The sequence below is a fragment of the Cricetulus griseus genome, chromosome 4, assembly GCF_003668045.3.
Source record: "Cricetulus griseus strain 17A/GY chromosome 4, alternate assembly CriGri-PICRH-1.0, whole genome shotgun sequence".
NCBI lineage: Eukaryota > Metazoa > Chordata > Mammalia > Rodentia > Cricetidae > Cricetulus > Cricetulus griseus.
In genome coordinates this window covers 102,519,993-102,546,609 of record NC_048597.1, presented here as the reverse complement: position 1 = coordinate 102,546,609, position 26,617 = coordinate 102,519,993, and the positions used below count along the sequence as shown (strand labels likewise).

General features: G+C 47.8%; 2 protein-coding genes across 7 annotated transcripts in view; one reads left to right on the top strand and one right to left on the bottom strand.

The window, feature by feature from the left end:
* The window catches only part of Camkk2 (calcium/calmodulin dependent protein kinase kinase 2), a 50,440-nt gene extending 44,959 nt beyond the window's left edge, over positions 1-5,481 (top strand). For all 6 annotated transcript variants that reach the window (XM_027414036.2, XM_027414034.2, XM_027414035.2 and 3 more), the window contains one exon: positions 2,376-5,481. In XM_027414036.2, coding sequence (XP_027269837.1) covers positions 2,376-2,448 — 73 coding nt within the window. In that variant the 3' untranslated portion in view covers positions 2,449-5,481. The remainder of the gene's footprint in view (positions 1-2,375) is intronic.
* A 2,424-nt stretch (positions 5,482-7,905) lies between these two features.
* On the bottom strand, positions 7,906-24,815 carry LOC100752103 (purinergic receptor P2X 7). The gene is made up of 12 exons (XM_027414037.2): positions 24,605-24,815; positions 19,534-19,681; positions 15,568-15,639; positions 15,377-15,449; positions 14,769-14,865; positions 12,726-12,806; positions 12,484-12,625; positions 12,255-12,391; positions 9,865-9,958; positions 9,696-9,761; positions 9,313-9,408; positions 7,906-8,753 (listed from the first exon to the last, which is right to left on the bottom strand). The coding sequence occupies exons 1-12, from the start codon at positions 24,736-24,738 to the stop codon at positions 8,727-8,729; spliced, it is 1,167 nt and encodes a 388-aa protein (XP_027269838.1). The 5' UTR covers positions 24,739-24,815; the 3' UTR covers positions 7,906-8,726.
* Positions 24,816-26,617: the final 1,802 nt, after the last annotated feature.

Sequence of the window (26,617 nt, the reverse complement as noted above, 5' to 3'; positions counted from 1 at the left end):
TGTCTCTGTAAACAGGTGGACCTGTTTGGTAACTCTGCTCCCCCAAATGTCTGCATCAGGGCAGATAGATATCCCCATGTCCTTCTCACTGACCCTGATGGGGCTGCCTGGCTCTATTGGGAGCTTCTGTCAGCCACTTCATTGTTAAAAATAGCCTTATTGGGTCCAGGGTGATCATTCAGTTGTTAAAGGTGTTTTTCACACAAGTATGAGGGCTTGAGTTCAATCCCCCAGAACCTCTGTAAAATACCAGGTGAGGTAGTGTAAGTTTCCTGGGGAGATGGAGACAGGAAGACCCCTAGACTCACTGTTTAGTTAGCCTAGCTTCAAAAAACAAGGTGGGTGGTACTTGAGGAAAATACCTGAAGTTGACCTCTGACTTCCATCCATATGTGAACACACACAGTAGCTTTATCAGAGGCTCGGGCTGCAGCTCTTCGGGTAGTGCCTGCCTGGCATGCACAGAGCCACGGGCTTCATCATGCCCAGTGCTGCAGACAAATGGAAAGCTCAGTTAATTAACCCCCTATAGTTCATCACTGTAAAGTGTAGTCACTTCTGCAGCCGTCAGGACCCTCCTCCTCTGCGCGATCTCCATCACTTCTCTCAGTTTCCAGCGTCCACTGATGTCCATCCCATTTTCTACAGATCTGTCCATTCTGGAGGGCTTTTGTAAACGGGATTAGTACAGTATCTGGCCTTCCATGTCTGGCTTCTTCCCCTCAGCAGCAGCTTTCAGGGCTCATCCACAGTGCAGCGTATGTTAGAGCTTCGTCCCCTTGGTAACCGAGAAGTGTCTGGACTCATAGTAATGCTTGGGTCCGTTGGTGGAAGGTGCTTCTCTCTTGGCTGTCCAAATGGATGAGTCTGCTGTGGACGTTTGTATGCAGTCGGGAACTATTTTCTCTTAGTTGGAAATTGGTTTATATGAGGCTGTTCATTGGCCACCTGTGTCCCAGGAACCAGAGGCTCATGTGATGTAAGAGAATACCTGCTTGGGAATCGTGGTTTTTGTTGTTTTTTGCTTTTTGAGAGGAGAGCCAGGGACGTGTGTCCACATTAGCAGTTAGGCAGATGGCTGCCTTGTCCCCACCTTGTTCCCAGATGACCTGTAGCCCCACCTTTTTGTTATGAGAAATGAAAGCCTTTTGTGGGCCTTCTCTTTTCTCTGTGGTAAGGCCTACCAAATCTAAGGCTACCTCCTGACTCTGAGCAAAGTCTGTTCTTTGTCTTTTTTTTTGTTGGTTTGTTTTCCATGAGATCAAAATGGCAAGATACCAGCAGACTAAAATTGCCTCAGTGCTGTACTGCTCCTTTATTCCCTAGTCATGGACACAGCATAGGGCTGCCTGCCAGGGCTGGGAATTTGCAGGGCTTATTCTTGGGAGATCCTGGGCTGAGGCCTGTCTGCAGCGAGAACCAGCCTGCACCAGTCGGCAGGTTTGAGGGCAGGCATTCTTCCCAGGAATCTTACCTCTGGAACGTAAAAATAAAAGAGCAGATAATGTAATTCCTAAACATAGCTGTTTCTTCCTTAGGGACACAGGGATACCACAGTTTACCTCCCCTGTAGGGACAGAGGCCCTTGTTTGGGTAGAGCACAGAGATCATTGTTGAGAGTCATACAGTAGCCCTGAGTGGCAAGGGCAGTGGCTTTTCCTACAAGGGGGACTCTGTTTGAAAGAAGCCTGGTGCTGGGTCCCCTCCTTAGCACTCCCCTTCTGTCAGCTGAAACTCTACTATGGTTGGCATGAGGGTATGAGGGGCTCTGCTGAGAAGGGAGTGGGTGGTGAGGATGGACTGGGTATGACAGGCTTTTCCTGAAGGCTCCACATGCCAGGCCAGTTCATAAGGGCCCTGCCACTATCCCAGGAGCTCACTGTGGAATGACTAAGGGAAAGTGTCACAGTGTCTGCCCTGCAGGCCCTTCTAGCCTGGAGGGTAAAGGGAGAGCACTTGGGGTGTTCCATAAGTAGTTTGGTACCTGTTTTATAGTTCCTTGTTCTTTGGGGTACATCTTATACCTCCATTTACAGGGAGGCAAAGTCAGCTTTGAAATCTTTAAGTGAGGGGCTGGAGAGATGGCTCACTGGTTAAAAGCACTGTCTGCTTCTCCAGAAGACCGGGGTTCAAATCCCAGCACCCACTTGGCAGCTCACAGCTGTCTATAATTACAGTTCCAGGGGACCTGACACCCATGGCAAAACACCAATGCATATAAAACAAAAATAAATAAATTAAAAAAAGAAACCTTTAAGTGACCCAGTAGAAAGAGCGGATGTGACACTGGGGGGCAGAGGCAAAGGTGGGAGATTGACCAGGGCTCTGCCATCATTTCTCCTAGCCTTAATGCTGATTTTCTGTTCGGTGAGCAGGAAACAAGGCAGCGAAGACAGCCTCCGGGGCCCCGAGCCAGCCCCCGTGGGGGAGGAGGAAGTGCTCTTGTGAAAGGTGGTCCCTTCGTGGAAAGTTGGGGAGCTCCGGCCCCCGGCTCCCCACCACTCATGCCTCCACTGCAGCCTGAGGAGGCGATGGAGCCGGAATAACTGCCTGGACCACCCGACCTCGCATGCCTGGCTGTGTGGCCCTGCACGGGGCTGCTGCACCCTGCCCTGCGTTTCCATAGCAGCATGTCCTACGGAAACCAAGCACGTGTGTGGAGCCTTGATGGTCATCTCTGGTTATCTGGGGTTTTGTTTGTTGTTTTTGGTGTGTGTGTATGTGGTTTTTCTTTTTTTCCTTTGTTGTCTAAGGGGACAAAGAAAAAAAAAAAGGACTTGACTCCATGACGTCGACTTTGGCTGCTGGCTGGCCGGACCGGTGGGTGTGAGGAGTTGCAAACCCAGACCAACATGCATTTTGGGACAATTGCTTTTGAAAACATTTTTATGCCAAAAACAAAAAACAACAACAACAAAAAAACCCAACAAACAAAACACCTTCATTGTGAATTCAGAATTGTGTCAGGTGTACCAAGTGAGTGTGTGTGGAGAGTCAAATGGGCGAACTGCTGGCTGGGGTTACACTTGAGAGGGAGTGGAAGGCTCAGTACGACCCATATAAACCTGAAGCCGGGGCACCTTCCAGAACCGTGGAAGAACAGGGCTAGCCCTCAGTGGCTGCAGGGAACTTGGATGTAATTTATTTGTAATGAGGACTTTTTAAGTGTTTTTTTTTTTTTTTTTTTTTTAATGGGTGAATTTTTTGTCAGGAAAACTAAAAGGGCTTGCAGTTGAAATGCTTGAGGGGCGTTTAGCCACTCGGGAAGGGCATTCAGCAGCTGTAGTGGCAAAGGTTTGTCTGGAGAATGGAACGCACTTCTTCCTGTTAGCTGTGGGTTTCTGAGACTGCATCAGCTAAGCAGTTCTCCTTGTAAATTGGCAAAAACTTCAGGGTGAAAGCCTCCATATGATTTCATGTACATTACGCGGCTGAAGACTCAACAGATGTGCCCAAGTCCCTCGCTAGCCTGGATTCTGAAGAAATTCAGAAGTTACATACTGGAGCTTCCAGGAGCTGTGTCTCAGCTTCCATCCTGCAATTGTGCGGTGGGGCCTGAGCGCTGACGAAACCTGTGCCTGTATATTAGCAGCTTTGCTTGTTTGTTACCTGTGCATTCTAGAGACGGTAAGGCTTCTTTCCTCTTAAGTACTGTCTGGTTGATGTCGTCAGTGAAACATCACTTTCCTGTGGGGGGCACCGTCACTCAGTTTAGGCACAAATGGCGATCCTTAGGATTGAGGCTTCAGAGTGAACTACACAGTGACATCAGGGTGCCATTGTAGACATTCCTCAGGGCAAAGGACCTTTTTACTTTATTTTGTTTTTTGTAGCCAGGGGCCTAGAGAGCAAATGTGGACCTTTTTGACTCCCAGCCAATACTGGAAGTTTGGTAGAGGTTTAGGTGTGAGTGTCAAGGGCCATAGAGGAAAGCATGAAATTTAAGGGGCTTCCAGACTCTGTTTCCAGTGCTTTGGAGTGATCTGTAATGACTGTCTTGTCAGTATTGGGACTCAGAAGACTGTTTCCTGCTAGTCTCTGTCTGGTGAGCCTCTGTGCAGGGTCTTCCTGCAGAGGCAGGAATGAGGCCCATTCCCCTCTGCCTGGCCATATGCAGTCTAGATGTTCCTGGCTTCCATAGGCTCTTAAGCTCTTGACTGTAGTTTTGCCAGACTTTTCTTGCTGTCACATAGCTAATTAGGATTAGGGCAAAGACTCTAATGTGTGAGGGGGTCCTCTCACCTGCTTGCATTGTCTTTGTGACAGAGGACTTCCTGTCACTGTCCTTCTTTTAAGTTTAAGGAGAAATAACCCAGTAGTTCTAGCCCTTCTGGCCACAGATGTGGTTCGGCTTGTTTGCAATAAGCACCTTGAGGTAGGTAAAGCTAACAGGTCCTGAGGCTCAGTCCCAGTCTGTCTGTCTGTCTGGACTCGGCTTGGCCCAGAAGCCCACCTGAGGAGGGCAGGCATTGTGCAGAGCTCTGCAGAACTCTTGTGTTTACACAACCCTACTGGGCAATGCCCTTTATCCCTGCCCCAGAAATTTCCATCCAAGATGTCTGAGGTAGATTGCCAGCTATCAGGCAGCATCCAGGGTTGAGAGGTCCACGTGAGTAACTTTCTTCTTAAACAATGAAACACCAAAGAAAGCTGTGGAAAGGAGTGACCCCCCTCTCTCCCATCCTGCCCAGCTGCCATGGAAAGTTTAAGTGGTCTGGCCATGACTAGAGCATTAGAGCACAACACTGTTTTCCAAAGCCAGAATCGTTGTCAGCAAGGTACCTCGGCATCTTTTCTGTGTGGGCAGATAGGATGCCCATAGTTCCTTCTGTGCTGGTTCACCCATGATTAATGGACAGGCAAACTTGGTCTGCACCTACGGCCTTGAAGAAAGCACAAGTCCACCCCCTTTTTTCTGTCTTTTCTGCCTCCCCCATACATTTCACAGGCTACCAATGGCCCCCAGACACCTTACAGAGCCCCTTGTCACTTTGGGCTACAGAGGTCACCTCCCTACTGGTCTGGCCTTTCCATGGCACAGAGCTCTTGTCCAGGGACTGTCCTAGAATTAGGGGAACGTCTGTACAAGTTAGACACTGGGTTAGGCCCGTAGCCCTTGCCTTCTTCCTGAGGGTGTACTTTACATTACATTACCAATGCAGAACCAGAGCCTCCATTTGCTCCCAAGGTGCTAGGGAAGAGTGCTGGTTCCCTCTTCTCCAGCCTCATGGGCCGAGCTTCGTGGAACTTTGGACTTTTCTATTTGGTGACCAATGCCCTCTGCTTCTGTTTTATTGCCCCTGATCTTCTCTACTATGCATTTTCCTTTTACCAGGTGTACAGAGTTAAATACTGTGTATTTATCACTTACAAGTACATGAACTGAAGAGAAAAGATAAGCTTGCGGTTGTTTTCCCACAGGTGATTAAGCTTCTCTGTAAACTTGAAATAAACTGACAGCAAAATGGTGCAAAGCCCGGACCTCCTGGGGATTTTTCTGTCCTTTTGTGTTAGCTGTCCTTTTGTGGTGTCTCTGCTTATGTTGGTAGTCCTTCTTCCCTTAGGCTGACAGCGAGTCAGATGTCCAAGTCACAGTTAATGTAGCTGGCAGATCCCCTGATGTAGGCATGTCTCAGGGTGTCACTCTCCAGCATTATTCTGAGACTGGCCATATGCACAGTTCTTAGAAGCCGGGCAGAATGCATATTCCTGGGTCCTATGTAAACTGCTCCCAGGTAGGTGTAGGATTCTGGGAGGTTGGACAGGTGAGTAGCTGAGAGTGATTTTCATCATGTGAGACGTGTCCTATGGCTGGGCATTGTTTTCCTGGCTTTGAACTTCATTTTGAAGAAAGTTCCAGCCCATGCTACAAAAATACAGGCTGTTGTCATGTGTGGCACACATGCCTGTAATCCCCATACTTGGGAGGCTGAGGCAGGAAGAGTCCAAGTTCAAGGCCAGTCTGGGCTGCATAGTGAGGTTCTGTCTAAAAGTAAGGAATAGAGGTTCTTGAGTCAAGAGAAGGTTCCTTTTCAGAAAACACCACTGAGAACCTGAGGCGTGGAAAAGCCATTCCTCAGGGTTCATCACTATGCAGGCTTCAGGGAGTCCCAGAAGCCCACTCATGCATGTGAGGTTGAAGGACCCTGTTACCAGCTCCCACCGAAGAGGTAGTGCCAGGGTGTACCTGTGAGTAGAGATGCAGCTGAGTGCCAGATGACCCAGGTGAGTGGAGTAAACTGTCCCAAACATCCACCCTCACACCCTACCCCGAGAAGCTGTCATCGCCTTTGTCATCCTTCTGTAGCCTTTGTGATAGTGGACAAAGCATTTGTTTTAGTCTCAGGGTGTTGCTGGAGCAGAGTGTCCAAAGCTGCCTCATTTGCAAATAGAATTTGCAGATTTGCAGATTTCTGGAGTCAGGGAAACCCATGATCACCTTTGCAGCAGATTCTGGGTCTGGTGAGGGCTGCTGTTTGCTTCCAGGATGATGTTCAGAACATGGAAGGACCACAAAGATGTGAGTCCCTCTGTCCAGCCTTTTGATAAGGCACTTAGTCCCACTCATGAAGGAAGAGTGTGCTATGAAGCTCTGGATCTTCATCCTGTCACATCAGAGATCCAGCTTCTAAAATGTGAATTTGGGGGACATACTCTAATCATGTCAGCATCCCTAAACCTTCCAGGTCCGTGTGATCTGTGTTTAAGAAGCACCTAAGAAGTCATTTGTGTGTCTGTATACATGTCATGTGGTTGCCTGTGAAGGCTGATGTCAGATTCCCTAGAGCTGGAGTTACAGTCATTCATGACCCTCCTGATGTGGGTGCTGGAAACTGAACTCAGGTCCTGCAAGAGCAGCAAAGGCTCTTAACCATCCAGCCATCTGCAGCCCTGATGTGAGCACTTGAAAAAAAAAAAAAAAAAGCCACACAAGCCAGAGCTTTGTTAAAACCATCCCATAAATATTTTTTCTCCCTCCTCTCCACACACCTACCCAAAGCAAAAACCCAGGTTGGCTGTTAATCCAGCAGAAATAGAACATTCCTAACCCATCATCCTCCTGAGTACCTGGAAATGAACTGATAGTAGCAAAGAGGAGGGGTGAGCTGCTTTTCACAGCACAGAATCAAGTCGGTGTGGTGATGTGGGAGCTGCAGGCTACAAACAGCTGCAGTTTGTACCTCCTGTAGCAAAGCAGATGCAGGTGGTCCTGCTTCGAGGTCAGGCTTGAGAAACTAATGAGGGGGAGAGGATAAGCCACATCCCTGAAATTGTGTTACCTATAGAACAGTGGTCATTGTATAATAATTATAGCTGTTTTATATGAAAATAGCAGCTATGGAAAAACATCATGTGCATTCCATGGGAACGCAAATTAATGAGGATCACAGTTCTTAGGCTTGTAGGTTATAATAGGGGAAAATGCTGGACTTCCAAAAGCAAGCCCTGGGGCTGTAGCTCAGTGGTAGAGCAGGTGACTAGCACGCACAAGACTGAGTTCCTAGCACCACAAAAACAAAACCTCTTGCCAGAAGCAAGCCAACAACGACTCTGCAAAGAAAAGTGTTTATTCAGAGAGGGTGTGAGTGCTCTGTGGGCCAGGGAAGGGTAGAGGTGGCATATGTGGGCACAGCCAAGAAGGCTGTGGCCAGGGCTGTTGTAAAGCATAAGTTCTTTGGTCATGGGTTTATCATGGGCAATGACCAAAGATTCATTGGGAACTAGCTGCTCCTGGAAGTAACCTTCGCTGCAAGGTTATGCTTAGGCATAATCTTACTATCCAGCAGATATCACATGAGGCCCTCCCACCCCAGCCTGCCCCCTTGTTTGGTGGCCCCATTTGGATGTCAGCAACTTTCATAACAGAAGTAGAGTTCCAGCTCATGCTAACAGACCACACAGACAGGGTTTTAAAAAGTCATTTCTTTTAATGATTGGTCCTCAGTCATTCCAACATAGCCCTTCTGAAAGGGAAAGCTAACTCTGCCTTTGTTACAAGGGACAAAGTCTCTAGATACAGGGAAGAGGGACAGTGCCCCAGGCCTGCTGCTGACAGCACCTGGGGAACTCCCTTTATAAAGTGCTTGGACAGCTGCTGGGCCTGGAAGGAGTGAGCTGGTCCCAAGGGTCTAGAGACTGGGGCTTCCAAGGGAGCCAGTCCTGGAGACCCTGGAGAAGATGGCAGTCCCACAAGCCACAGTAGTGACTCTGTTTTCAGACTGTTGTATACCTCAGTATGTTCACACTATATAAACAACAGGTGACCCGGTCAACACCACACCAGGAGTCCACTGTGTGTAGTGAGCAAATGAACCCCCTGCAAAAGGCAAGGTTAAAAGGCTGTAGAGGGTAGAGGAATGTCTTGAGTTTGAGGCCAGCCTGAGCTATGTATAGCGAAACTCTGTAAAAGGTTAAAAAAAAAAAAAAAAAAAAAAAGCCAAGATCCCCAAGGAGATGGGTGTTGTGGAGTACCTCTGCAATCCTAGCATTCCTGGGGACCAGAGCAGGAAGGTCTTGAGTCTGAAGCCCATCTGAGCTACAGAGCAAGATCCAGGCTCAAAAAAAAAAACGACAAAACCAAAACAATATAAGACCTGCTGGGCAACCCTGAGTGTGGAGTGGAGGAGATGAGAGTTAGACTCTGGAACTTTCTCTAGAGCAACACAGCAGCTCCTTTCTCACTGCTTCCACGAGGGCTGTGTGGGCTGGAAGTGCAGGGCCATGTATCACTGGCTCATCTCACCTGCAAGACCCTGCAAAGGGGGTAAACAAGTAACTACCCAGTAGGTGTTGTTACCATGAGTTACCCAACCACCCCGGGCAGGAAGAGCTTGCTGCTTTTTCTGAGGATTTCTGGAAGGATCTTAACAATGGAGAGACCAAGTTGGTTCTGGAGGGCCTCACAGTATGGTCTCAAACCCTCATTCTGCAAGATGAATGTAAGTACCATGTGGATGTTGATACTGTCCTACTAGCCGTTATCACAATCAGGTGTGACAAATTAAAATAAAGCTGGGTTAGCTGGACGTTGGGAGGCAGAGGCAGGCAGATCCCTGAGTTTGAGGCCAGCCTGGTCTATGGAGCGAGTTCCAGGCCTACACAGAGAAACCCTGTCTCCAAAAACAAAAGCAAAACCAACTGGGTTTTAAAGAGGGGAGTCCATATGAAGAAAAAGCTGGAAATAAATGTGACCACAGGTGGTCAATTGGCAGGTGCCAACCTCTGTAGAAGGGCCTGGCTCAGTTCTGTACTGGGACAAGAGACAAGACAAGGTGCTCAGACTCCTCGCCTGCAGGGATCACAGCTGCCTACCTGCTCGTAGTCCTCCACATATTTGTATTTCTTGTCCCGGTAGTAATATCTTTTCTTCATGCAGTAGAGGACTATGACGTCACATAGTACGGTCGCCTGGTTTAGCACAGAATGAACCAGGATGCTTTTAGCTGTTGCTCTGTGTGGGGGACCCCTTCCTTTGAAACCTGGTCTACCAAGGAGGAAAGGCATCTCCATCCCTCTGAATCGGACTGGACCCTAACCAAGGAGCTTGGTCTCACAGGTGGGATGTCCAGGGCTTCTTTCCCCTCACCCTAGACGTGTCTAGAGACAAGTCTGAGGTTTAGAGAAGGACAGCGCTTGCTAAGCTGCTTGCTAACTGAGAAAGGTCCACTCCCTGAAGGGAATAGTTTGCCACTCACCACCCCCAGTAGTGCCAAGCCAGAGCCAATGTTGATCATGGTAGGGATGATGTCAAACTTCCCAGCCTAGGTAAGATAGAAAGAGAACCAAAGTGTTCTGATGAGGGTGAGAGCAGAAAATAGGGTGGGGCAGGCTCCCTCTCCCTGTGGGGTTCAAAGAAGAGCAAACCTTCCCAAACACGATGATGTCAAAGCGGATGCCGTATGCCTTGATGAGTGTGCGCTGTTCGTTACCAGTGAGGTCCTTGTAGTACTTGGCAAACCTGAAGGAGAAGAGGGTGAGTTAGGAAGGAAGTGCAGATCTTGGGTCCTAGGAGAAAGCTGTTAGGGTGGGATCTGAGTCCCTGGACACAGCTAGTCTTGGCTAATGAGTTGCTCTGTGGGCTTAGCAGACACTAAGCACCCCAGGTCAGCCTCCCAGCTAATGTGAGGCAGGTGGCAAGGGGGCCAGGACCCCTCATGGAGGAACAGAGTGACTCCTCTGTCATTGCCACCTCCCACAGGATGACAGGAACCTCTTGCTCTGCATGGCCTTCCTGATACGGCCAAGACACATGCTGCTCTCCAGGGGACCCTGGCTGCCAACAGAACTTGTCAGCTGCCAGGGATCTGCAGGGCTGCATTGAAGGCTGAGGGCCAAGCCAGCCACAGCACTGGCCTGGGCCTGGGATCTTGGCTGTAGGTGGGATATGCCACACATCAGTGGTTCTTCCTGCCCACCATCTGCTTTTGTTGCTTACGTGGCTGGGCTGAGATATACAATTGAGCTGAAATACAACTACACAACTCACCTACCAAACTACAGAATTCAAGCCAGGGGAGTCTGTAATCCCAGAGCTCCAGAAACTTAAATATACAACCAAACAATTTGAGAATTTCAACATCTCCAGAAGAAACCTTGCCTTCATCACTGTTTTATCAGACCCCGGCCTTAGCATTCTGCCAGGATCTTAAGCCTGGGATTTATCTGGTCCACAGCTTCTATGAGACTACTGCTGGCAGAAGCCAGGAGCTGGGCATCCTGTGGCCCGTTAACTTCTCAGCTCTAGGAGTACAACTCAAGCTTAAGGTCTGTCTTTACAATGGTCAGAACTGTGCAGTAGAGCCGGGCGGTGGTGGCGCATGCCTTTAATCCAGCACTTGGGAGGCAGAGGCAGGCAGATCTCTGTGAGTTCGAGACCAGCCTGGTCTACAAGAGCTAGTTCCAGGACAGCCTCCAAAGCCGCAGAGAAACCCTGTCTCGAAAAACAAAAACCAAAGAAAAAAAGGAAACAAAAACAAAAGAACTGTGCAGTAATAGAGATGGAATAACTGAAATCTGACTCTCAGGGGATCGGTCAAAACCTGCCCTAGTCTCAGAAAGCCTTCTTACAACGCCATACAAATTTGATTCCAAAAATCATCACTAGAGGGAGTCAAGGGCAACCTTTTAAAGAGTCACCCAGCAGATGCCTGTGAAACGTACACAGGATTTTGCTGCTTTAAGAAAATGGCAAAGGTATTCCCAGGCCTCTCATCAGATTCCCAGGTATCCTTGATTTGATAGTGTCCCCTTCCCAAGCTCATGTCCAGTTAGGGCCTGCAAATGTGACCTTATTTGGAAATAAGGCTTTGCAGATGTAATTTTAGTTAAAATGAGGTCATACTAGATTAAGGTCCACCTAAATCTAATGTTCAAGAAGAGGAGGAGAAACTGGGCCAGGTGTGGTGGTGCATGCCTTTAACCCAGCGCTCAAAAGGCTAAGAAAATCCTATTTCTGGAGTTCAAGACCAGCCTGGTCTACACAGCAAGTTCCCTGCCTGTCCAAAGAAAGAGAAGGTGGGCATGGTGGTGCTCACCTCTAATCCCAGTACTTGGGGTGATGGCAGGGGGATCAGGAGTTCAAGATCATTCTCAGCTACATAGGGGAAAGAAAGCCATATGGCCCAGAGATGGTGACACACATACAAGCCAAGGATTGCTGGTAGCCACCAAACGCTTGAAGAGGCAAAGAATTAGGCTATAGAGCTTGAGGCAGCACAACCTTACAGACACCTTGATTTTAGAATTCTGACTCCAGAAATACTACAGAGTAAAATTCTGTTGTTTCGAACCATTCAGTTTGGTTACTAGAACCCAGGGAAACTGACATACCAGCATTTTCAGAAGGCAAACTTGAGTACAGCCCTTTATTTTATTGAGACAGGGTCACGAAATGCAGCAAAAGTTTGCCTCAAATTTGTGCTTCTCCTGCTTTAGTCCTCCAGGTGCTGGGATTATGGATGTGTGCCATTATGCCTGCCTGGCTTGAGCACGGGCCTCTCTTGAGTCTTTACACCTGTAACCTCTGCATGCTGGGGCAGAATCAATTACTGAAAAACCAATTTCTGGACCAGATCCCATCGACCTTGAACAGAGCCCACAAGCTCATCTGTTCCTCACAGTAGTAGGTAGGGATGTGGCAAAAGATGGCTCTCAGAAGCCTAAGCTGCTGGAGGGGAAGGGATATGAATAACCCCATAGGTATCAACCATCACCGTTCCCCCACCATGTGAGTGTCAGGGCTCAGGCTCACACACCTGAAGTTGTAGCCAGGAGACACGTTGTGCTCCAGGTCCCGGGTGTCAAGGCGCCTGAAGGAATACCTGGGCAGGCAGAGGGAGGCGGCTCTGTCAAGGTTGCAGTCCCACTTGACCTGGATGCCCATGATGCCTCCCTATTGGGAAAGCAAGAGGGACACACAGCCAGGTTTTCAGAGCTCAGGTCTGTGCTTGGGCCAAGGAGGTGCGTGAAAAGGCTAGCACCCACCTCAACTGCCATATCCTGGAAGCTGTGCCCTGCATCCTCCACGATTTTGCCGAGACGGAATATGGGGCAGAAGGGATCCGTACGAGCGTCATAAATGCACGACTTGAGGTAGGAAGTGGTGATATTGGGGAGGATATTCCTCCTGAAGTCAGGAGGAAGCAGAAAGTCTAAGCAAGGGGAACCCGGGAGAGCCAGGCGGTCTTTAAGAGGCGTGTGGACACGCATGCCTAGCCCCCACTTACTTGCTGAAATTAAACTTGGGGTACCAGATGTTGTTCTTTACCAAGAGGGTAAAGTTTTCCGCCGCCTTTAAAAATGCTGGCCTGGAAAAGAATTTTAATGGTTAATAAATGCATACACAGGGCTGTGAAACCTTTCAATAGTTTGCAATGTCTCTCTCAAGGACAAAGGGGGAGCCTCTGGTATTTTCTACTCTCTTCTATATAACACTAGGTCACCAGGCCTTCTGGTCCTTCCTCTGAAAAGACAGGACTTCCGGCCCAAAGCATTGGGCTTGAAGAACCTGCGCATTAGCTGAAGATGCTGGTTATGGGTGGCCGCCATGGTTCCTTAGCCATCTGCTGGCCTCCGGTTTGCCTTTTCAGGTGTTCACTTGCAGGGTGTTCACTTTCGGGTGTTCAGCCTTGCTGAAAAGGAAACCATGCCACCAGCAGACTCTGAAGAGTGCCATGTCAGCTTCTGGCTGACAAATGAGGTGAGTCTGTTTGCAAGGGGCTGGCCCTTCTGTGAAGGAGGCCTCCCCTGAGGCAGACAAGAACTTTTAAGTTATGAATGGAGTCACTCACCTCAGCCCTGCCTAAGGCTGTACTCCAGCCTCCGGGTGTGCATACAGACATAACATCCCCATGCACACAGTCACTGAAAATAGATGTTTCTGTTCTTATCCAGTCCCTTCATTTACATCAAGGAGGAAGCCCTGACTTGGGGTGTCACTTGCTGATTTGTATTTCTTACAAAGAATAAGCTCCAGATCATACAACCTGGGCAGACAATGAATACAATATAAATACATTGTCAAGCCAGACAGTGGTGGCCCACACCTTTAATCCCAGTACTCGGGAGGCAGAAGTAGGCAAATCTCTATGAGTTCGAGACCAGCCTGGTCTACAAGAGCTAGTTCCAGGACAGCCTCCAAAGCCACAGAGAAACCCTGTCTCAAAAAACAAAAACAAAAACAAAAAACAAAAAAAAATGTCAAATACAACTTTAGCCACGCTGTAATTTATTTTGTTTTTTCTTCAGATATAGTCTCCATGTATAATGCAGACAGACCTGGGAGTTGCCACCCTCCCCCTGCTGAGGCTTTGAAATTAAAAACTTCATTGCATGTGCATGCATAGAGGTCAGACAACCATGGGTATGCTGGTTCTCTCCTTCCTTCCACCATGTGGGTCCTAGGGATAGAACTCACTTTGGCACAAGTGATCTTTTCTGCTGAACTGTCTTATTGGTCCAGAGTCATCTACATTTAAAAGTCAAAGGTTAACCTTAAAATGACCGAGCAGGTTGTTTGTATTCATGTGTTTGCACGCGCGCGTGCGTGTGTGTGTGTGTGTGTGTGTGTGTGTGTGTGTGTTGAGTGTGTTGAGTGTGTGAGTGTGTGTGTGTGTGCATGGTGCTTTAGCCACCAAAAGTCAGGTCTGAGAGCTTATGCTGGTATCCGAATACTTGGAGAGCTGAAGCAGGAGGCCGAGAGACCAGGGCAGGGCTGGTGACATGGCCTAGTGGTTAAAGGCACTTGCTGCAGTACCTGAGGATTTGAGTTCTATTCCTGGGACCCGAAAGGTAGAAGGAGAGAGCTGACCCACACATTGGTTTCTGACCTTCACATGTGCCATGGCACACTTACACACACACACGTGGACCAACACAAATGTAATTAAAAATTACTTAACAATAAAAACAAAAGAGTTCAAAGCCATCCCTGACCACATAATGAGGCTCTTTAAAAAAAAAAATCAAGATTAAAAAACCGAGAACTGTTTCCTGTTGGTTATTTGCAACTGACAGTCCTCCAGCACGTGTAAGTCGCCTTTACCCTTATCACAAGTGACAACCTCTTGTGGTTTCCTTGCTCTGTGGTTGACTGCCACTTTCCTGGGGTGAAATGGCCCCACTCATAGACCAAGAGTGTACACACACACACACACATACACACACACACACACAAAAAAAAAAATCCCAGCACCCAAGCTCACCTCACCCTCTCTGTCACCTCCCTCCAGGCTGAAAACCAAGGCTAGGGAACCTTGAGTAGGACTCACGTTGGCACATCAGCATCATTCTCCACTGGGCACCATGCTGCCACCTCACAAGTCTTCACAGACTCATTGAATGGAACACATTTTCCAGTCCCAATTCCTGTGAAGAGAGAATAGGTCCAGGTTCATATGGGTCTTGTCAACAAGCTTTTACCTGTGTGTAGTACAATATCAGACACCACCCCCACCCCAATCCTGGGCATCTAGTCTTTAGTAAATATGGGATTTAGATGGTGTCTAGAAACTGGAAGGAAAACAAGAAGGCTGACTCAGGCTTGGCCACATAGCCACCAAAGTGATATCAAGTCATAGAGGGACAACATCTGGAGTGTCTGCCACAACACAAGTGAACCTCTTACACCAGGTTCCCTTAGGTTCGTGTAGCACTGGGGGGGGGGGTCCTTCTCTGATGATGGACTAGAACTGAACCCAGGCTCAGCCCAGCCGGTGCTCTGCCATTGAGCTGTATTGGGGGGGGGCGCACAGCAGATTTTCATTTTTGCAATTTCTCTATTGCAGATATGCCACAGGAAGTATGATGTCATCAGAAGCCACTTTCCCCAGGTCCAGCATCTGTGAGAGGTCCCAGCTGCTCAGGCACTCACTCCTACCATTGCTGTGGGTGCCTGTGGAGCCCATAGTGCAATTGGAGTCTGAGTCACAAATGGTGGTCTTATCAGGAATCTGGAAAGGAAATGAATGGAAACATGTTCCATGCAGTCTAGTACCCGCCCCCACACACAGTTTGCTAGGAGCAGATGCGGGTGTGAAGCCTGAGGGCCTTTCCCTGAGAGCCACCTACTTCTGCACATGTGCTCTGTGTCTGGTTCACAGTGATGATCATGTTGGTCATGATGAAGAGTGAGTTTTCCTCCTGCAGAAAGGAGAGAGTCCTGTTGAGTCACCTTCAGAAGAGGCGAATGGGGCCTAGAGAAAGCCCAATGGGGCTGGAGAGGTGGTTCAGTGGTTAAGAGCACTGGCTGCTCATCTGGTGGAGCTGGGTTCGATTTCCAGCACCGACGTGGTAGCTAACAACTATCGGTAACTCCAGTTCTGGGGGACCTGACACCCTTTTTTGGACTTCATAGGCACCAGACACAAAAGTGGTATGCAGACATACATGCAAGGGAAAACACCCATACAATAAAGTCAAGACCTATATCTAAAAAAGAAAGCAGTTGAGTATTTAAAAACCAAAAACTAGAGGTCAAGAAAACATTAAAAAAGAAAGAGCAGTGCAGTGGTGGTGCACGCCTTTAATCCTACCACTCAGAAGGCAGAGGCAGGAGGGTCTCTGTGAGTTCCAGGGCAGCCTGGGCTACAGAGTAAGTTCTAGGACAGCCAGGGCTACACAGTGAAACATTGTCTTGAAACAAAACAAAAACAAAGAAAGCCAGATGTTCCCCTTTTTGTCTGGGGGGAGAGGCAACTGAGACAGGGATTCACACACCACAGGCTGACCTCTATAAATGTATGGAGCCAAAGCTGCCCGTGAACTCCTGAGCCTCCTGCTCTCAGCCTCCAGCTGAGATTACAGGTGTGCACTACTAAATCTGTCCAGAAATTTCCTTAAGAATACAATTTAAGGACTGGAGAGATGGCTTAGAGGTTAAGAGCACAGGCTGTTCTTCCAGAGGTCCTGAGTTCAATTCCCAGCAACCACATGGTGGCTCACAACCATGCATTATGAGATCTGGTGCCCTCTTGTGTTGTGCAGATATACATGGAAGCAGAATGTTGTATACATAATAAATAAATAAAATCTTAAAAAAAAACAAAAAGAATACAATTTAAGGGGATGGTGAGATGGCTCAGAGGTTAAGAGCACTGGCTGTCCTTGCAGACGACCCTGTTCAGTTCCCAGCTCCCACACCCGTGACAGCTCACAATCATCTGCACCTCTAGTTCCAGGGGAACCCAGTACCCTTTTCTGACCTATCCAGGCAAAATGCTCAAACACATAAAATTAATTTTAAGAGCATAACTTAAAGCTGAGTGTTGGTGGCACATGCCTTTAATCCCAGCACGCGGGTCCCAGCACGCGGGTCCCAGCACGCGGGAGGCAGAGGCAGGCGGATCTCTGTGTGTTCGAGGCCAGCCTGGTCTCCAGAGCGAGTGCCAGAATAGGCTCCAAAGATACACAGAGAAACCCTGTCTCGAAAAACCAAAAAAAAAAAAAAAAAAAAAAGAGCACAACTTAAAAAAACCTGATCTATGGTCCCCTGTTCACTCTCCATGGAGCTAAAGCAGCAACTGAAACAGATCATTGCATACAAATGTTCCTGGCAGCACTTCATGACAGGCAAAAGGTGGGGACAAGCCAGCTGTGGTCTATCCATGCGATAGAATTAGTATCTGGCCATCAAAAGGAAGGAGACACTGATACATGCTTGCCACACACACCAACCTCAGAAACATGCTACAGGGTGGATGTAGCTTGGTGGTTGAATATTAGCCTATCAGTTACAAGGTTCAATTTCCATTTACACACACACACAAAAGAATTACAGGCTGGAGAGACAGCTCAGAAGTTACTGCTCTTCCAGAGAACCTGGGTTCAGTTCCCAGCACCCACATGGTGGTTCATGGCCATTTACAACAGTAATTCCAGGGGATCTGATGCCCTCTTCTGACTGCTGCTTGTACTGCACACACATGGTGTACATACAGTTGCATTCAGGTGCACACACAGACACATAAAATATTTTTTTAAAGCATGCTAAAGGCTGGATATGATGGCAAATGCCTTTGATCCCAACACATGGGAAGCAGAAACAGAAGGGTCTCTGGGAGCTCAAGGCCAATCTGTTTACATAGCAAGTTCCAGGCCAATCAGGGTAGCATAGTGAGGCTGTCTAAAAAATAAATAAACAAATGAAGGAATAAATGAATGTTCTAGAGAAGAGTCTGCCAACCAGTAACAGACATTTCTCTCTTTGAAGTGGCTTTATTTTCTCCTCACAGATACAAAGGTGCCAGTGTTTCTAGAAAGCAATTTTCTGTAGACAAGAGAGGAATTGCTAATTATTACCTCCTCATACAAGGAATGACAATGACCCCAGGAGATCCTAGTTAGAAGCCCCCTCCCCAACCTTCACTGGATGCATGGGAATATTAAAGAACTTCTAGAAGTTTCCAGCATTTTATACCCCCCCAAAAAAGCAGAGTCAGTTCTGAAAGCTATCTCAGGGATCAGGTCTCTTCAAGCATCCCCACCCAGGTCAGACAAGGTGGCGAATGCTCTGGCCACAGCCAGAACAAACTTCTGGGAGACAAGCTGCAGGAGAGGTGAAGCAGGGGTTTCTCCTGACATCTTGTCAGCCTTCCAGCAGTTTAACAGATAGATAACCCCCTAGCTAGTGCCAATAAAAGTCTTGCTTCTGAGCCAACCCCTCGAGTTAGACGTGTTGAGTTCATTGTAGCCTACTTTCTGTGACTTATCTCTTTCATTTTGGGAAATTTCAATCTAGAGATGCATCACATAGATGTGGTGGTCTGTTCCAACCTGGAGACAGCTCGGGAAGAGAGCTCCAGGGAACGCCTGGCCCCAATTCAGCTGCTTGACTGAACCCAGCTGCTGGCTGGCCCTTTCCATTCAGTCCCAGGAGCAGAGCACATGCCCTTCCTTGGCTGCAGCAGGTACAATGGGTGTGACAGTCCCAGAGCTTGTTAGGATGGGTTGGAAGCTACCACCACTCTGCTGAGACTGGTATGTATCAAAAGACCGTCCAATTGCAATTGCAACCACTCGCTCCAACTGGTTAAATTTTTTTTTTTTTTTTTTTTTTTTTTAAAGACAGGGTTTCACTGTGTAGCTCTGAATGACTTGGAACTCACTAACTCACTATGTAGACTAGGCTGGCCTTGACATTGACAGAGATCTGCTTGCCCTTGCTTTTTGAGTGCTGGGGTTAAAGGCATGCACCACCATGCCTGGAAGTCCATTTTAGTTTTCTGTCTCTTTAGTTCTGGCTTTTCTCCCATCAAATCCTTCTCCTGGGAATGCCAGGGAAATGAACACTTTTAAAGAGAATATCTGAAACCCTTGTTTCTCCCTCCTAGCTCCAAGTCAAGTACTCACAGCTCAACTAATTTGGCTATCATAAACACCAAGCCAGCACACCAGCCATCTGGAGGAGACGTTAGGCCAGGGTTTGGCCAAGAGACACATAACTGAAGAGTCAATGTTTAACTCGAAGGTTTGGGGCTGGAGCACAGCCGAGTGCTAGCCTAGCATGTGTGGAGCCCTAGGCTTTATCTCCAATTCTAGAGTAAGAGACCAAAATGTAAACTTGTGTCTGTGAGGATTAACAGACAGTATGTAAGTTAGGACACCCTGTGTGCAGCAATTTCTTCCTTTTTGTTCCTGATGGAATGGCATGGTTTCTTTTTAGTTTGGGTGTGTGGTCTTTAACTGCTGTTTGCTGTTTTTTAATATACCTTCTGACAAGCTTTACCTTGTGGGTGTAAGACACAAAAGCAAACACAATACTGAAGGTGCTATTTCTAGCTTCACTTTGCCCAAGACTAAAGACCTTTGCTTTCTCATCCTCTAGAGCTAGGGGAGATGGAGGTGTGGGAAAGACAGTGCTGGGTTGGAGCCAGCCACACTCTAGAGCAGTAGGAGAGCTCCCCAGGGTTCTCTGTTAGAAATGACATCTCAGACATCTGGCTGCATTGCTGGGCATGGAGGTGGTGAATTCTGGCCACACATTGTATGTGTGCAAAAGCAGGAAGAGTTTCTTGTGCACAGAAGTTACAGGCATACCTGAGCTGGAATCACATAGTCCGCCACATCCCAAATTCGGAATCCAAGTTCAGAAGTGTTGGTCACTGCCACACCTTTGGCCTTGGTTGTCACTGAGCTGACCACAGAGTCAGTTTCCTGGTAGCCCTTTTCCCACACAAACACCCATCTAAAAAATACAACAGGTCACAGGGTTCATTAAATTCAAACTGACCAGGGAGTCTCCGATAGCCACCCAGGAGAAGTATGGCATTTACTAATCATGTGACTTGCAAAAGCTGCTGAACTCCTACAACACTCCACTATGTAAAATGGGCATAGTAGACCCACTGATTATTTCTGAGAAATAAACACTTGGGTTAGCAAGCATGGTCATTGGCACGCAGGAAAGGCCCGGCAATGCTGTCTTTATTACTGGATGTCCCAGGCAGGCTTGAGACACTTGGTCTTTGGGATTCGCTAATAATAGGTTATTATAACAATAGTTTCCATTTGATTTCCATGTAGTAAGCCATTTATCCTGACCACTTCATGAGGCCCCCCATAGTATCATTATCACCTACAGTTTACAGTGATAGGAACAGAGACAGAGAATGGTTAAGTCACTTACCCAAGGTCATACAGCTAGCAAGTGGCAGAGTAGGGATTTGAACTCAAGCCAGAAATCTCTGAAGCCTCTCTTGTCTCTAGACAAGGGAATTCTATCTTTTAGGCAATTTTGTTTTTTTAAGACTGGATTTTGTGACAGGCGTTGGTGGCACACGCCTTTAATCCTAGCACTCGGGAGGCAGAGGCAGGCGGATCTCTATGAATTCGAGACCAGCCTGGTCTATTAGAGCGAGTTCCAGGACAGTCTCCAAAACAATACAGAGAAATCCTGTCTCAAAGAACACATACCCCCCCACACACATACACACACACACAAAAAAAAAAAAAAAAGACTGGATTTTGCTATGCAGCTGGTCTGCTACAGGCTATATAGCTCAGGCTGGGCTCAAATTCTGAGGTGGCAATCCTTCTGCCTCAACTCCCAAGTGCTGGGATTATAGGTGTGAGACACACTACACCTAGCTGGGGTGTGTGTGTGTGTGTGTGTGTGTGTGTGTGTGTGTGTGTGTGTGTGTGTGTTCTGTGACACTGAGCTAGCTTTGGGTCTTAAACGCTGGTCCTTGTGTATTGAGTACTTTACCATCTCAGCTGTGCACCTAGCCCCTCAAGGAGACTGTTCACAATACTCTCTGACATTTTCCTAGGAATTCTGGTCATCGAATTGCTCCTCTCCTTCTGAAGTAAGGACATTAACTGCTGGGCCAAATAATTACAGATCTAGAGGCATCTGTATGCAGGAACCGGAATCAATGGGTCTCAGTTTACACTCAGTTGCTTTTTCTACCTTTACACTGAGAATGAAGACAGAATGCCACAGGACTGCAGCCAGATAAACTCATAAGGCCACAGCAATGTCCTAAGCACCACACAGCTGTGAGAATGCTGCCCCCAAGAGCCACTGTTAAACTTACACAGGACGCTAGTCACAACCAAGAAATGCTAAGATCCACCTCCATAGGATACTCATCCTTGACAAGACTTCAGAAATCTGTGTTTTCCGTTACTGTTTCATGGGTTTGTTTGATATGAGACATTCTCAAACCCTCTGCCCATCCTAAATATGGGTTTCTCTCCCACAAAGTCCTCCTCTGCAGGGCTTCTAGGAACCCATCGGCACTAATGCTTCTATGTAATCCACTGTGACACAGAGCTTAGGGCAGACAGGCTGAGTTTTATGACCCAGAGCATTGAGTTGCCAAATCAAGAGAGAGAGATGGTGCCACCAGCATGCAATGAGTCATTCCCTCATCACATGAATAGGATCACTAGGAATTCTGAGGGCAGTGTCTTTTTGAGGAAGGATTTGCTTTATGCATTAAGAGATTACACTTTCACCAAGATTAATGAAATCAGGAAGCTAACAAAGAAGCTAAAAGCCAGGGTGTGATGAATTGTCCTTATAATCCCAGCACTCAGGAGGCTAAGGCCTGAAGATCACTTGCAAATTCCTCTGCCAGCCTGGACTATGTAGCCAGTAAAAGGTTACCACGGGCTACACAGTCAGGCTCTGCCTCAAAACAACAACAAAAGTTTAAAGTTTACAAATCCTGAATTTATCTCCTGAGTTGATTTTGATTATAGGAAGATGGGTGAAAGCAAAGCACTGTTTTTTGTTTGTTTTGTTTTTTATAGAAATGATCGGGGCAGGGCTGGAGAGATGGCTCAGGGGTTAAGAGCAATGACTGTTCTTCCAGAGGTCCTGAGTTCAATTCCCAGCAATCCCATGGTGGCTCACAAACCACCTTGAATGAGATTTAGCACCCTCTGCTGGTATGCAGGCAGAAGACTGTATACATAATAAATAAAATCTTTTTTAAAAAAAGAAATGATGGTGGCAGATATTACTATATATGCTGCCATTAGAAATAGAATACAGCCGGCCAGTGGTGGTGCACACCTTTAATCCCAGCACTAAGGAGGCAGAGGCAGGGGGATCTCTGGGAGTTTTGAGACCAGCCTGGTCTACAAGAGCTAGTTCCAGGACAGCCTCAAAAAAATACAGTAGGGGTGGGGAGTGTAGTTCAGTGGTAAGAGTCCATGATTAGAAATACAGTGTAAGTCAGGTGAGGCGGTGCATGCTTTTAATCTCAGTATGTGGGAGGCAGAACTCTATGAGTTCAAGACCAACCTGGGTTACATATCAAGTTACAGGCCAGATAATTTAGAGATCTTGTCTCAAGAAAAAAAAAGGGGGGGGCACAGGAAAAATTAATGGCATATTTTTATGTGGTCCAATGCAGACAGAATATTTTAATATCGTCAGTGTCTAAAGTATCAGACTGGGAACTGGTATACACCTGTCATCCCAGCACTTGGGAGGCAGAGACAGGCTTGAGAGTCCTCATTCTTGGTCACAGAGTGAATAGGACAGCCTGGGTTACATGAGACCCTGTCTAACCTGAGCTCCCCAACCTCCTCACCAAATAAAGGCCTGTGAGATGGTCTCAACAGCTTATGTGATTGCTGTGTGAGCTTCAGAACCTGAGTGTCATCCCCAGAACCCACCACAGAAGGACAGAACTGATGCCCAAAAGTTGCCCTCTGACCTCCTGATGTGCTATGGCATGTATGTACCCTCACCTATACAGAGATACACATGCACTAATAAATAAGATCAACATTAAACAAAGGATACAGCCCAACAGCATCAAGTTTGCCTACCATACATAAGGCCTTTGGTTAATCTCTGGTACCTAAGTAAAATATCACAACAAATTGTGTGTACATACCAAACTATCTTCAAAATCTAGTATGTATTTTTCACTTTGAGTGCATTTTAATTTAGAATGGAGATAGCTCGAGCAGTCAGTGGCTTCATGTGGCCCTCTTAAGATGACAACAGCCACAGGACCTTCACAGTAAAGAACCTTAACAGTGAACACATTATCCTAGGAAAGCAAAAGCCAAGAGCTCAGAGCTCCATCAGAATTCCAGATTCCAGATAGTTCTAATCCAAGCTACTTAGTCAACTAGCAGCATGTTCTAGTACTGAGGAGTCCATTGTGAACACTGGAACTACTCATTTCTGAGCCTTAACACTTTCAAACCTGGATGTGGGCCAGGTGTTCGGAATCCAAGGCCTCATGCGTGCATGCTAAAGACACATTTTATCTATATAGACTTTCAGAGACAGGGTCTCATGTAGCCCAGACTGGCTTTAAACTCAGCATCTTCCTGTGTCAGCCTCCTGAATGCTGGGTTTGCAGACATATCCGTTACTGCCACACCAGGCTCCGGCAGGTTCCCTCGAGTGCCTGCGGGTTCTGTGCTGACATATGCTGGAACGGAAACCTGCAATCTTGTGAATTCCCTTAGGCAGTCGGAACAGATTCCAAACTTCACACCAAAGCAGGAGACCCGTTACTTTATTACTGATTTATTTTTGAGACAGGGTCTCACTATGTATGTAGCTCTGGCTGTCCTGAAACTCACTCTGTAGACCAGGCTGGCCTCGAACCCTTAGAGATCTGCCTGCCTCTCTCTCCCCGGTACTAGGATTAAAGTTTGTGCTTTAGGCATTAACTACTGGGCCAGCTCTCTAGCCACCTATGTACCCTATGTTAAATACCTTTCTCAGGTGAGTACGGACAGGCACAGAAAGTTTGGTAAATCCTGTGCTACAGCTCTATGCAGCTGAATCAAGGGTCAACTTGTTAACCGGCAATCAGTATTTTCCTAAGGATTCCTAAATGGTTCCAAGGTATGGATTAGTGACTGTTGCTTTAGGCCTGTTAGAAAGGAAAGGCAAGCAGATCCACCTGTCAAACCAGCAGCTGCTGACACTAGAATACCTACCTGGAAAGTGGGCCCAAGGGGCAAGGTAACTCCCACTTTTTCTCATGGGGGGGTAATTAAATTCTTACAGGGGCATTCAATTCCAATTAAATATTTAATAATACCTAGTGATGGCAGGGTATATATAAACAGCAAGTGGGGAGCAGAGGTTAGTGTCAGAATAAGGCAGGTACCCATGTTCCAAACAATCCTACAAATCAAGGGAAGTGACCTTAGGACATTTTTGAGAAGTGCGACATCTCCAGGGTATTGTGTTATCAGGAGGTTCTTAAAGGACGGGAAACCACAGACCCAGAAATTACCGAATGAAAATCACAAGCCTTGTTTTTTTTGTCAGCACATTTTGAATTGGAAATGAAGACAGAAGATTGGGACGTTTAGAATAAAGCCCTCCCTGCCCAGTCCCTCCACCAAGTCAAAGGGCATCTCGGAGCAAGCTGGAGGGCAAAAATACAAGGAAAGTGAGGTGCCAGTCTAGCCAAGGCTTAGCTCGTAGGACATCCAAGTGTCCAGGTGGCTGGAGCCCGGTGAGGGCGTGTCGCGGCCCCTTGGAAGGACTTGGGGTGGAGGTCGCCGGCCGGCCCAGCGGGTGCCCCAGGCCGGGGAACGCGGTGAGCAAGGGGCGCTGCCAAGTCCCGGCCGTCCGTCTGGGTGCCCCCAGCCGCGGCCCCTCCCCAAGCCGGCTCACCCGATGACGTAAGCCAGGATGAGCAGCTGCACCAGGCGGTTCATGAGCCCCACTTTACGGCTGCGGATGAGCACGATGCGCGGCGTGTCGTACTCGAACAGGAAGGCCGCGAGCACGGAGCAGCAGCCGGCCATGGCTCCGCCGCCCGCTCGGCGAGGTGAGCACCGCGGGGCCGCCTCGTCTCAGCTGGGTCCCGGCCTCAGTCCCGCCCAGCAGCTCGGGCAGGCCCCGCGGCGACGCCCGGAAATAGGCGGCGCGTGACCTGAGGTGCGCGTCTCCTCCCCCTGAGCCACCGGAGGCCTCCGAGGACGGCACCAGAACTGTGACCGCCACCCCCCACCCCACCCCCCAAAAAAGAAAGAAAGCTGGAGTTTGAAGAGCGAGAGTGGCTTTGCCTCCAGGGATGTATTACCTCAGGAGCGGGACTGGGGAGCACTGTCAACTCGAAAGTGACCCCCTCCGGCATAGGAGGAGTGAGAGGCAGATGGGTTCCTCCCTGTTGCAAAGGACAGGATAATGAGCCACTCCCCTGGGGGAACTTAGGTAAGAGTCACATTCCTAGAGGACCTGAGTGTAAAGGGAAAGAGCTGCCCCTCAGGGAGCCACTTGCTCTGGCTGTAATGGAGGAAGTGGCGCCAAGCAGCTTTCTGAACCCATAGGGTGGGGTGGGTAGTAAGGGGCGGATGTAAATATCTGGTATGTAAATATCCGGGATGTCTACTGTAGTTACCCACATACACCATCATATACTCCTCCTGGAACTGAAGTCAGGCCATGTCCCTGCCTCATAATTGTCTTAGTTATGTCTGAGAGGAGGAAGCAGCCAGGACCAGGGAGGTGTTCCTGTAGCCATCCAGCCATTAACAATGTCTTATCACAGGGTTAGGCAGAACTGGAAAAATAGGAGCCAGCTGGGAGATACCGTTGTTACATGTCACACACATCCATTCCCTTCAGCTGTGTTTTTATAGGTCTTTTACATTTAATGTAACAAATGCATCCAAGAAGTGTTAATACACCTTCCTTACACCAGGTACTGTCCAGTGAACAAACAAACAAACAAACAAACAAACAAAATGTTAGCCGAATGTGGTGGTCCACACCTTTAATCCCAACAGAGGCAGACCCTGGCCATCCCAGTCTAAATAGCAGTTCTAGGTCAGCCAAGGTCTCATTAGACCCTGTTTAAAAAAGAAATTTAGTAAGGAAATCTGCATCTGCCTCTATTAGAAGGAGGAGCATTCCAGGAAAAGCTGGTGGTGGGTGGTCTTACTCATGCAGTGGATATATTACTGCTTGCAGTGTTGTTGTTGCTGGGGCTGTAGGGGCAAGAGACAGGCCAGAGCTGTGCTGAAGTGCAGGCATATGCAATTGGGAGGAAAGAAAGGGAAGCCCATAGTTCTTTTTTAGAGATAACTTACACTTTTCCTTGGGAATGAAAGTGCATTTCCAGCCCTGCTCAACACTGCCCCACAGTGATGAGTTGACCCAGCCTTAGGAAGTCTGAGTGTCAGTGGTTTGCTCATGTTTTCTTGTTTCTGTTTTGTTTGAGACAGGGTTTCTCTGTGTATCTCTGGCTGTCCTGGAACTCACTGGCTGGCCTCAAATTCACAGAGATCCTCCTGTCCCTGTCTCTGCCTCTGCCTCCCAAGTGCTGGGATTAAAAGTTTGTGCCACCACAGCTGGTAGTCTGTTCCTGTTTTCTGTAAGAGCAGTTGAGAGATGTACAAATTCAGGTTCTCACAAATCAGCACAAATGAGACCCAGTCAGAGAAACTTTCTGAAAAATAATTAGGAAAAGAAAGTTTTGCATTTATGTTCTTGCCCTTAGTTGAGCTTCCTTTCGTTCTGTAAACCAGACTGGCCTCAAACTCACAGAGCACAGAAATCCTTCTTCCTGTGCCTCTTGAGTGCTGGGATTAAAGGTGTGCACAACTGCCCAGCTTTAGTTGGTTTTTCTAAAACCAGCTTTAGGAACTAGAGATGAACCCCATGGAAGAGTTTCCTTTGCAT

Bases quoted from the DNA above. Each gene is read 5' to 3' on its own strand.
- LOC100752103 (XM_027414037.2), bottom strand. From the start codon at position 24,738: ATGGCCGGCTGCTGCTCCGTGCTCGCGGCCTTCCTGTTCGAGTACGAC. The intron at 15,640-19,533 runs GTATGCCTGTAA...TCCTTTCTGCAG, and splicing joins ACTATGTGATTCCAGCTCAG to GAGGAAAACTCACTCTTCAT. The intron at 12,807-14,768 runs GTGAGTCCTACT...ATTCTTTTCCAG, and splicing joins AATGATGCTGATGTGCCAAC to GCCAGCATTTTTAAAGGCGG.